Below are 12,604 nucleotides of genomic sequence, written 5' to 3' on the forward strand. Positions count from 1 at the left end.
GTGCTAAGCAGGTGCCCAATATGGCTTACTGTATGAAATCCCCACAACGGTCCTATGAAGTATTAACAGCAGCCTACTTTACAGGTGAAAGAACTCACGCCAAAGGAACCTGAGTAACTTGACCAAGATCCTACTGCTAGCACACAGAATCAGGAGTTCCTGGCTTAATGCCCACAGATGGCACTCTTCAGCCATACACTGCATGAACAATGAGAAAGGAGGGGCTCCCAGACTACAGGAAGGAGTTAACAGCACTGAAAGAGGAGTCTGTGCTCCTGTGTGGAAATACTGAGGATTCCCAGTTGGACACTGAAAGAGGTGAGGAGGCCAAGCTGCTTAGATGTCATACAGAAACAGTGTGGGATCTGATGCAGTAAAAAATAAAAACCAGCATGCATCCTTGAGCAGGGGACCAACATGGTTAAAAAAGCACTACCTTCTAAAGACCGATTTGGCGGTAGTACAGGTGGGATGCAATGTCACACAGAATAAAGTAGCAGGAAATGGGACGAACCATGAACTCAACACACATTTACCGAGTGCTTGTTCTGGATTGGGTATTATGCTAAGTCCAATCAATACAATGGAGAACAAAACAATTCTCTATTCTCTACACAGCTTACAGTCTAGTGAAGGAGACGATGACTGAACAATGACACAAATAAAACAAGCCGATTATTATGATGCTCAAAAGAAGAGGAAGATGTGAAAAAATAATGAGATTGAAGAGACCTACTTGGGCTCCAGCCTCAGATTTAAACCAAGACCTAAAAGATAAAAGACAGTCAAGCTTTATAAATTAGCTATTTTCAAGACAAAGCTCCTACGGCAGGAGACAGATCAATGAACAATACAGCAAGAGCATAAAGACCATGAACAGGAGGAAATGAAGCCAGATGTAGGCAGGAGCTCGATCGCACATGTGCCTTTTTGGCCATGATAAGCACTCTGGATTTTAGTCTAAGGGCAAGTGGGAAATGGCAGGAGTGGAAGGGTTTAAGCAGGACAGTGATGTGAGATGATACACATTTTAAGAAGACCACACAAAGATGTGAAGAATGGACTAGTGAAGCACAAGAATGGAAGAAAGGACACCAGTAGGCAGCTGTTACATGAACTGAAGCAAATAAAGGATTTCTTCAGGCTGATGGCAGCTGGAAGGGAAAAAAATGTTGTTGACTAATTTGGATTATTATTTTAGAGGTAAAAACAAGAGGACTTTTTCAAGAACTGGACAATTTAAGCTTCAGCAACTGGGTGGATGGACAGGTCATTTACTGAATGACTGGTTTAGGGATAAAAAAATAGAATAAAAATCAAGAGTTCTCTTTTGGATATATTGACTCAGAAATGCTGATTAGTACAATCAGTGGAATCAGAGGTAAGAACCAGTGAAGTACAGCAGTTACAGTAAGTTCTGGAATTGCACCAGGTTTGAATTTCAGGTACACCATTTTATTAAGTATTTTACCTTGGGCAAACTACTTAACCTCTCTAAACCTCAGATTCAACTGTAAAATGGAAGTAAGAATTCTTACCTCATGGGGCTTGAGGCTGCTCTAAAGAGTCAATGAAAAAAAAAGTTCTTACAAAAATGCTTCATGTAATGGCTGGCACGTAGCAGTTAAGTGTTACCTGCTGATGATCATGCTATTACACTAGGAGACAATAAACTTTTTTTTTTAAATCAAGAAAAATGAGAATTATAAGAAGGAATTACTAGGAGTAACTGGCAAAGATGAGAAGGAAGAAAGGGCACTCAACTGAACACCTTTAGTACTTTAAGGCAAAAAGGAATCTGAGAGAGACAACACTGCATTCAACTTAGAGAATGTAGTTAGTCTCTGGTGTGAAAGTAAAAGGACTCTGAATGCTCTTCCCAAAAAAATACAAGGCAAAAAGAGAAGAATGAAATGTATCCTCTACTTACCTGCATATGGGGACTATCCTTTTCCTTTGGAGAGAAGAACCGTCCACCTTCACCCCGCTTCCGAGCCATGGCGTGACGGTGCCGAGACTCGTGCAGGTATTTCTAAAACCAGAGAAATAAAGGTACTAGTCGGAAGCAGCACAGTTATCTCATGCACAGATTTTATTTTCTGAAGTTCAGGAGAGGTGTCATCAGAGCCACCAGGGGCAATTATGACCTTGAATTACAGAGAGAGCTTTGGAGGAAACACTGGCAGCAGCTCACCATATATTAACTCTCATAAAGACATGAATGCTAAACAAATAATAAATAAAAAAGATTTCCCAAAGGTGTAGCAACAATCTCTATCTACCCTTTCCCATACACATCCTCTCCTTCACCTCATTAACAGGCAAAATTTTAGTTGAGCAGATGACTGCTCAGTAAAAAACACACAAAAACCAAAACCCTGTATTTCCCTGCCTTGTTTGCAGGCTTAAGTGTGGCCATGTAATTAAGTTATGGCTAATGAGATGTATGGAGCTTCTTCAAAGTTTCCTTGAGAAAGAGTGCCTTTTTTGTTCCCTTTCTACCTAGGCTGGAGCCCACGCAGTCATCCTGGACTATGACTGGCACACTAAAGCTATCAGAACAGTGAGACTGTAGAGAGCATCATGAGGACTGTGGAAATGGGCTACCAGCCCAGGACAATTTCTCTCTGGATTTCTCTTGTGTAAGGGAAAAAATAAACTCTTTTAAGCCCCTGTTACTGTTTTGTTATGGTAGCTGCAGCCACACAGAGCAATGACAAATGCAAACTTGTATAAAGCTAATAGCTATTTACTTTCAATTGTTCGGCAGGTGCTCAAGGAAACAAACCATATAAAAGGTAATTTCAAAAGTAGAACCCTGCCCTTTCTCTTCCTTCTTTCAATGTTATACACACCCTTCTTTCCTTTGGGATTTTTCCTTCTGCCTCTAGTTTAGCTCGGGCTTGCCTCCTCTTTAATATACGGTGGTACTGCTTGGCGTTCACATAGAGAGGCTCTTCTTCGAGCATCTCTGCCCCAGGGAGAGGGATTCTTTGGATAGCAGGTACTGAGCCAGCACCGGGCACCATCTACACCAAAAGAAAACCACAGCTTATTAAATAGTGGCACGCAGTATGGACACAGGGAACTGCTTCTCAGTCCTGTTACATTATTTTTTCTAAATGCTATAAAGAGTAGCTTTTATAGAGCACATAATTAAATACAGATTCCTGGAGAACATTTACACTCAAGGTCTGCATTTTAAATCAAAATTCCAGAGGATTGTCATAGGGAACTCAGGAGCTACAATGTCCACCTATGACTCCATTTCTAGAAAAATCTGCTGCCATCTAATGGTCAGGAACAGTAATCATAGACAATGAAATAGTACAAAGGTAGGTTGACCAAAATGTCTACAGTTACATAATTAGCTACTTAACTTATTAAACAATTTAAACCTAATTTTTCTAAGCACACTAAAACTAAAAACACTCTACTAAGTATATGAGGAAACCAGTAACAGGTTTCCATGCCCCATTCCCTTCCCAACTAAAACAACTTTGAATTGGATGTGTTGTTTCTTCTGGTAGCTTCCTCCACCTGTGTGTGCAGGCTTCTACTACTTGTTCTTAATTTATCCATTTTAGGTATTGTGTCCTGCCATCCATTTCGGACAGGAGGACTTAGCCTCCACTTACCCCACTACTCACCTCTCCCTCCCTATCTTCTCAATGTATTCATAGCATACATGTTTTGGTTTCTTTACTGACTACAATCTGAATTTGAGCTTACTTTTTATTTCACTCGCTGTGGGCAATATATTGCCCACTTCCCAAAGATTAGTAGCCTGTGCCTTCATTATTTGAATTCTGAATAAGATTACTCAAAAGTAGACATTTCTACTATCTGTTTATTCTCTGCTCTATCTCTAGCACCTAGAATAGTCCCCAACACATAACAGGGGCTCGGAATGAATTATAATGCATTGTAATGTTTCTTGTAGAAGTAGATCTCTGTAAATGCCTTAAGGATCAATTCAACCCCAAGGGGCCAACATTATCAACAAGCTTTATGAAAGACATCAAATTACAAGTCCAAAAAAACTGACAAAGAGATATATGGAAAGATAAATGACAGAAACGGTGAGGTAAAGAATCCGTTTTCTTACCATGACCATCCCTCCTGAATTGACCACATTGCCTGCCACTGGTAGTGTCACAGTGACAGTCCCTTGCCCACTGCTGGTTGTGTTGGTGTTGGCTCCTGTCTGAACGATCTGTGCTCCTGCCAAGCTGGCTGCTGGGATGGTGATCATGCCTGAAACAGGGACTGTAACTTTAAGAAAATAAAACATAAAACAAACAAAAAACAGGTACACAGAAAGAAGGGAACACAGTTAGTCCCTCTTCTATCTGGCACACGCTTATTTACCCTGGAAAAACATACTGAACAGCACAAAGGGAGAAGCACTCTCCTACTCTCTGTGTGGTTTGCTACATGTAAGCCAAGGGATCACTACCTTTGATATTCTAGTCACTGTCTGGATTCCAGTTCTGATAAAATTATCCTTCTAGTGGATACCTCTCTAGGTATTCCAGTTCAATAGCTGGTGAGAAAGTTTGGAGGCCTCCTCTTCTAGAGGTCTGACTTCAGCTATACCACTGTTTTTGTACATATGAATAATCTGTTTAGGATGGAGATTTTACAAAATTTATAATTTGTTTATCCTAAACTGACAACGACTCACCTGCTAAACCAAGCACTCCATGCCCCAAACTATCACCAGTACCACTTACGGATTTGTTCACCATTTTCTGTTTAAGCCCTGGGCTCAATCTTGTTCAGGCTTTCTCCTGAGTCACAGGAGAGCAGACCTACCGCACTCACTGGAGCTTGTATACTGCTAAATTTTAATCACAAGTCAAAGGTTTTTTTTTTTTTTTGGAGACAGCATGCATGGGTGTGAGTGGGGGCAGGCAGAGGGAGAGGGAAAGAGAGAATCCTGAGCAGGCTCCATGCCTAGCATGGAGCCCAACTTGGGGCTTGATCTCACAATCCTGAGATCATGAGCTGAGCTGAAATCAAGGAGGCTTAACTGACTTGATTTGATCCACCCAGGTACCCCCTCACAAGTCAAACTTTTGCTCAGAGACTCAGATGTCTTTTCCAGATTTAATTATCTGACAGAGGCTTCCAAAAGCTCTCAAGTTCAGTTTGAGCCATCTCCTCTTCTCTGAAGTCCATTCTCCTCCCAAGTCAAACAGATTTCATCGCTCCTATGTTTATGTACTATCTATTCCTAGAACATACCTCTATAAAGCCTCGGCACTGCATTTATTAGGTCACATATGTGTCTCCCTTAATAGATTAGAGGTTCTCTGAGAAGAAAATTCTTTCTTAGTGAAGTGCTGCATACATAGTGGGCATATAATAAGTCTTTTGGGAAAAAACTAATAATAAAGTAGACCAGAAAAAAGAAAACAAAACAAAACAAAAAAAAAAAAAAACCCTGTAAGTAGCAACAACACTAAATGCCAACTTGACTTCTGATCTGTTTCTTCCATTACCAATAACGAAACTGTATTTCCAATCTTCTATTTAGAAATACTTTTTTCTCCCAAAGAGGTTCAAGCTTCTATAATTCCTAGGGACAGTCTTTTAACAACCACTGTAGGATCGCCTACAAATGTTACCAACACTTGTATGAATGACAAGAAAAAAACAATCAATGGAGATTTAGAAAAAATTTTGTTATTCAAACATATGTTGTGTGTGGGGCACCTAGGTGGCTCAGTGGGTTAAAGCCTCGGTCTTTGGCTCAGGTCATGATCGCAGGGTCCTGCTCAGCAGGGAGCCTGCCTACCCCTCTCTCTCTGCTTGCCTCTCTGCCTACTTGTGATCTCCATCTATCAAATAAATAAAATCTTAAAAAAAAAAAAAAGTATGTTGTGTGGAGATCACCACAAAATTTGTGCAGCAGTTATTTACTCAAAGAATAAAAAAGATGCCCCCCAAAGACCTACAGAAATGCACAGGCACACTTACCTTGTTGTAGAATGGTGCCATCTGCATTCACTGGCTGATAGACAATGGTTTGCCCTTCGGCAGTCTGTGCCACTTGCTGTCCCTGGACAGCAATCTGCTGCTGGGTCTGAAGGACAGAAATTATGACAATTTAATAGATTCCAAAGCTACACAAAGGACCATTCTTTTTAAGAAAAGAAAATAACAACATTTTCTATGGTTTTCTTCCCCACTTCTACACCCGTGAAATATTTGGCTCAGCTGTCTGACCCTTTCCAATCAGTTATGCTCTTGGGTTAAGAGAGATAATGGGAATTACCTGGGTCTGGCCAGCAGTGACTGCTGTCTGGGGCTGCTGAATGATGATCTGCTGGGTCTGGCCCTGCTGGCCCTGTACCTGCACAGCCTGCCCACCCTGGATCTGAATCTGTCCAGGTGGGACCAACTGTATCTGTGCAAGAGAACACAGAGAAAGGTTAGTACCCTGCTGGCACTGGTTTCTTTCAGTCCTAGAGTATTAGGTACCCAAGTTCCTCTAGAAAGCAAGAAAGGCTCTGAAGGGGAAAACAAGAATCTTGTTCTGTTCTTTATTATAAATTAGGTATAAGTTGTTTTCCATTCATGAAACAATGGGGGAACTTTGGCTGCTGTCTAGATATAGGATGATTTTAAGGAATCAAAGTCAGTTTTAAAAAAGATGATATATAACCATGCCTGCATGGTTATATATATTTTAAAAGCATATTCATTAAAAACACTGTGAAGTATTTTTCATACATAAAAGAATATTATATATATATTCAGAATAATTCTTGAGAGAGTAAGGGAATACAGGTGCAACTAGAAGACTGACTTTGTTTTGATAAATGTTGAAGCTGGGTGGTAGGGGTTCATCATACCATTCTCTTTGTTTTTGTCTATTTAATGCTCCCTATAATAAAATCTTGAAAAAGTTATTCTATAAATATGTATATACAAAAGCTTTAAACATACAGAAAAACCGAGACTATCATATTAGAAACCCATGCAGTCACTACTCAGAATTCACAAATTAACTGCCATATTTGCGTCATTTAACATTCCCTTCCATTCTAAAAATTATTCACTGTATTAAAATGTGATCATCCTCACAGAGCATTTTACACATGTCTACCCATAAAAACCTATCTATAGGGTTTAGTTTAGAAGTTTCCCATAAATAATACATTCTATCTTTTTCCAAGTTTGATCTGAGTGTTATTTCAACAGACTAGGGTTTTTTCCCCCTTTATTCTGTTACTGTAATGTATTACATTGATCAATATTACTATGTGGAAGCATCTTTGAACTCTGGGAATATATCCCATTTGATCACAGTGTTTAATTTTTTTTTTTTAATTTTTTTATTTTTTTTCAGCATAACAGTATTCATTATTTTTGCACCACACCCAGTGCTCCATGCAATCCGTGCCCTCTACAATACCCACCACCTGGTGCCCCCAACCTCCCACCCCCCACCCCTTCAAAATTCTCAGATCGTTTTTCAGAGTCCATAGTCTCTCATGGTTCACCTCCCCTTCCAATTTCCCTCAACTCCCTTCTCCTCTCCATCTCCCCTTGTCCTCCATGCTATTTGTTATGCTCCACAAATAAGTGAAACCATATGATAATTGACTCTCTCTGCTTGACTTATTTCACTCAGCATAATCTCTTCCAGTCCCGTCCATGTTGCTACAAAACTTGGGGATTCATCCTTTCTTTCTTTCTTTTTTTTTTTTTACAGCTTTATAAACATATATTTTTATCCCCAGGGGTACAGGTCTGCGAATCGCCAGGTTTACACACTTCACAACACTCACCATAGCACATACCCTCCCCGATATCCATAACGCCACCCCCTCTCCCAACCCCCTCCCCCCATCAACCCTCAGTTGGTTTTGTGAGATTAAGAGTCACTTATGGTTTGTCTCCCTCCCAATCCCATCTTGTTTCATTTACTCTTCTCCTACCCCCTCGACCCCCCATGTTGCATCTCCTCTCCCTCATATCAGGGAGATCATATGATAGTTGTCTTTCTCCGATTGACTTATTTCGCTAAGCATGATACCCTCTAGTTCCATCCACGTCGTCGCAAATGGCAAGATTTCATTTCTTTTGATGGCTGCATAGTATTCCATTGTGTATATATACCACATCTTCTTTATCCATTCGTCTGTTGATGGACATCTAGGTTCTTTCCATAGTTTGGCTATTGTAGACATTGCTGCTATAAACATTCGGGTGCATGTGCCCCTTCGGATCACTATGTTTGTATCTTTAGGGTAAATACCCAGCAGTGCAATTGCAGGGTCATAGGGTAGTTCTATTTTCAACATTTTGAGGAACCTCCATGCTGTTTTCCAGAGTGGTTGCACCAGCTTGCATTCCCACCAACAGTGTAGGAGGGTTCCCCTTTCTCCGCATCCTCGCCAGCATCTGTCATTTCCTGACTTGTTAATTTTAGCCATTCTGACTGGTGTGAGGTGATATCTCATGGTGGTTTTTATTTGTATTTCCCTGATGCCGAGTGATATGGAGCACTTTTTCATGTGTCTGTTGGCCATCTGGATGTCTTCGTTGCAGAAATGTCTGTTCATGTCCTCTGGCCATTTCTTGATTGGATTATTTGTTCTTTGGGTGTTGACTTTGCTAAGTTCTTTATAGATTTTGGACACTAGCCCTTTATCTGATATGTCATTTGCAAATATCTTCTCCCATTCTCGTCAGTTGTCTTTTGGTTTTGTTCACTGTTTCCTTTGCTGTGCAAAAGCTTTTGATCTTGATAAAATCCCAAAAGTTCATTTTTGCCCTTGCTTCCCTTGCCTTTGGGGATGTTCCTAGGAAGATGTTGCTGCGGCTGAGGTCGAAGACGTTGCTGCCTGTGTTCTCCTCGAGGATTTTGATGGATTCCTTTCTCACATTGAGATCCTTCATCCATTTTGAGTCTATTTTCGTGTGTGGTGTAAGGAAATGATCCAATTTCATTTTTCTGCATGTGGCTGTCCAATTTTCCCAACACCATTTATTGAAGAGGCTGTCTTTGTTCCATTGGACATTCTTTCCTGCTTTGTCGAAGATGAGTTGACCATAGAGTTGAGGGTCCATTTCTGGGCTCTCTATTCTGTTCCATTGATCTATGTGTCTGTTTTTGTGCCAGTACCATGCTGTCTTGATGATGACAGCTTTGTAATAGAGCTTGAAGTCCGGAATTGTGATGCCACCAACTTTGGCTTTCTTTTTCAATATTCCTTTGGCTATTCGAGGTCTTTTCTGGTTCCATATAAATTTTAGGATTATTTGTTCCATTTCTTTGAAAAAAATGGATGGTACTTTGATAGGAATTGCATTAAATGTGTAGATTGCTTTAGGTAGCATAGACATTTTCACAATATTTATTCTTCCAATCCAGGAGCATGGAACACTTTTCCATTTCTTTGTGTCTTCCTCAATGTCTTTCATGAGTACTTTATAGTTTTCTGAGTATAGATTCTTAGTCTCTTTGGTTAGGTTTATTCCTAGGTATCTTATAGTTTTGGGTGCAATTGTAAATGGGATGGACTCCTTAATTTCTCTTTCTTCTGTCTTGTTGTTGGTGTAGAGAAATGCAACTGATTTCTGTGCATTGATTTTATATCCTGACACTTTACTGAATTCCTGTACAAGTTCTAGCAGTTTTGGAGTGGAGTCTTTTGGGTTTTCCACATAGAGTATCATATCATCTGCGAAGAGTGATAGTTTGACTTCTTCTTTGCCGATTTGGATGCCTTTAATTTCCTTTTGTTGTCTGATTGCTGAGGCTAGGACTTCTAGTACTATGTTGAATAGCAGTGGTGATAACGGACATCCCTGCCGTGTTCCTGACCTTAGCGGAAAAGCTTTCAGTTTTTCTCCATTGAGAATGATATTTGCGGTGGGTTTTTCATAGATGGCTTTGATAATATTGAGGTATGTGCCGTCTATCCCTACACTTTGAAGAGTTTTGATCAGGAAGGGATGCTGTACTTTGTCAAATGCTTTTTCAGCATCTATGGAGAGTATCATATGGTTCTTGTTCTTTCTTTTATTAATGTGTTGTATCACATTGATTGATTTGCGGATGTTGAACCAGCCTTGCAGCCCTGGAATAAATCCCACTTGGTCGTGGTGAATAATCCTTTTAACGTACTGTTGAATCCTATTGGCTAGTATTTTGGCGAGAATTTTTGCATCTGTGTTCATCAAGGATATTGGTCTGTAGTTCTCTTTTTTGATGGGATCCTTGTCTGGTTTTGGGATCAAGGTGATGCTGGCCTCATAAAATGAGTTTGGAAGTTTTCCTTCTATTGCTATTTTTTGGAACAGTTTCAGGAGAATAGGAATTAGTTCTTCTTTAAATGTTTGGTAGAATTCCCCCGGGAAGCCGTCTGGCCCTGGGCTTTTGTTTGTTTGGAGATTTTTGATGACTGTTTCAATCTCCTTACTGGTTATGGGTCTGTTCAGGCTTTCTATTTCTTCCTGGTTCAGTTGTGGTAGTTTATATGTCTCTAGGAATGCATCCATTTCTTCCAGATTGTCAAATTTGTTGGCATAGAGTTGCTCATAGTATGTTCTTATAATTGTCTGTATTTCTTTGGTGTTCGTTGTGATCTCTCCTCTTTCATTCATGATTTTATTTATTTGGGTCCTCTCTCTTTTCTTTTTGATAAGTCTGGCCAGGGGTTTATCAATCTTATTAATTCTTTCAAAGAACCAGCTCCTAGTTTCGTTGATTTGTTCTATTGTTTTTTTGGTTTCTATTTCATTGATTTCTGCTCTGATCTTTATGATTTCTCTTCTCCTGCTGGGTTTAGGGTTTCTTTCTTGTTCTTTCTCCAGCTCCTTTAGGTGTAGGGTTAGGTTGTGTACCTGAGACCTTTCTTGTTTCTTGAGAAAGGCTTGTACCGCTATATATTTTCCTCTCAGGACTGCCTTTGTTGTGTCCCACAGATTCTGAACTGTTGTGTTTTCATTATCATTTGTTTCCATAAATTTTTTCAATTCTTCTTTGATTTCCTGGTTGACCCATTCATTCTTTAGAAGGATGCTGTTTAGTCTCCATGTATTTGGGTTCTTTCCAAATTTCCTCTTGTTATTGAGTTCTAGCTTTAGAGCATTGTGGTCTGAAAATATGCAGGGAATGATCCCAATCTTTTGATACCGGTTGAGACTTGATTTAGGACCAAGAATGTGATCTATTCTGGAGAATGTTCCATGTGCACTAGAGAAGAATGTGTATTCTGTTGCTTTGGGATGAAATGTTCTGAATATATCTGTGATGTCCATCTGGTCCAGTGTGTCATTTAAGGCCTTGATTTCCTTGTTGATCTTTTGCTTGGATGATCTGTCCATTTCAGTGAGGGGAGTGTTAAAATCCCCTACTATTATTGTATTCTTGTCGATGTGTTTCTTTGATTTTGTTATTAATTGGTTTATATAGTTGGCTGCTCCCACGTTAGGGGCATAGATATTTAAAATTGTTAGATCTTCTTGTTGGACAGTTCCTTTGAGTATGATATAGTGTCCTTCCTCATCTCTTATTATAGTCTTTGGCTTAAAATCTAATTGATCTGATATAAGGATTGCCACTCCTGCTTTCTTCTGATGTCCATTAGCATGGTAAATTCTTTTCCACCCCCTCACTTTAAACCTGGAGGTGTCTTCAGGTGTAAGATGAGTTTCTTGTAGGCAACATATAGATGGTTTTTGTTTTTTTATCCATTCTGATACCCTGTGTCTTTTGATTGGGGCATTTAGCCCATTAACATTCAGGGTAAGTATTGAGAGATATGAATTTAGTGCCATTGTATTGCCTGTAAGGTGACTGTTATTGTATATTGTCTCTGTTTCTTTCTGATCTACTACTTTGAGGGTCTCTCTTTGCTTAGAGGACCCCTTTCAATATTTTCTGTAGAGCTGGTTTGGTATTTGCAAATTCTTTCAGTTTTTGTTTGTCCTGGAAGCTTTTAATCTCTCCGTCTATTTTCAATGATAGCCTAGCTGGATATAGTATTCTTGGCTGCATGTTTTTCTCATTTAGTACTCTGAATATATCATGCCAGCTCTTTCTGGCCTGCCAGGTCTCTGTGGATAAGTCTGCTGCCAATCTAATATTTTTACCATTGTACGTTACAGACTTCTTTTCCCGGGCTGCTTTCAGGATCTTTTCTTTGTCACTAAGACTTGTCAATTTTACTATTAGGTGACGGGGTGTAGACCTATTCTTATTGATTTTGAGGGGGGTTCTCTGAACCTCCTGGATTTTGATGCTTGTTCCCTTTGCCATATTGGGGAAATTCTCTCCAATAATTCTCTCCAATATACCTTCTGCTCCCCTCTCTGTTTCCTCTTCTTCTGGAATCCCAATTATTCTAATGTTGTTTCGTCTTATGGTGTCACTTATCTCTCGAATTCTCCCCTCGTGGTCCAGTAGCTGTTTGTCCCTCTTTTGCTCAGCTTCTTTATTCTCTGTCATTTGGTCTTCTATATCGCTAATTCTTTCTTCTGCCTCATTTATCCTAGCAGTGAGAGCCTCCATTTTTGATTGCACCTCATTAATAGCTTTTTTTATTTCAACTTGGTTAGATTTTAGTTCTTTTATTTCTCC

At 39.7% G+C, this 12,604-nt stretch overlaps 1 protein-coding gene across 17 annotated transcripts in view; it reads right to left on the reverse strand.

The window, feature by feature from the left end:
- NFYA (nuclear transcription factor Y subunit alpha) overlaps nt 1–12,604 on the reverse strand; it is a 36,277-nt gene that overhangs the window by 4,170 nt on the left and 19,503 nt on the right. For 13 of the 17 annotated variants that reach the window (XM_047732412.1, XM_047732411.1, XM_047732410.1 and 10 more), the window contains 5 exons: nt 6,284–6,415; nt 5,986–6,091; nt 4,109–4,275; nt 2,856–3,029; nt 1,931–2,032 (listed from right to left, as the gene is read on the reverse strand). In XM_047732412.1, the coding sequence (XP_047588368.1) occupies nt 1,931–2,032; nt 2,856–3,029; nt 4,109–4,275; nt 5,986–6,091; nt 6,284–6,415 (681 nt within the window). Of the gene's footprint in view, nt 1–1,930; nt 2,033–2,855; nt 3,030–4,108; nt 4,276–5,985; nt 6,092–6,283; nt 6,416–12,604 lie in introns of those variants that run through there. The other 4 variants (XM_047732413.1, XM_047732423.1, XM_047732426.1 and 1 more) reach the window with 1 other exon arrangement.

The sequence above is a fragment of the Lutra lutra genome, chromosome 6, assembly GCF_902655055.1.
Source record: "Lutra lutra chromosome 6, mLutLut1.2, whole genome shotgun sequence".
NCBI classification, from domain to species: Eukaryota; Metazoa; Chordata; class Mammalia; order Carnivora; family Mustelidae; genus Lutra; species Lutra lutra.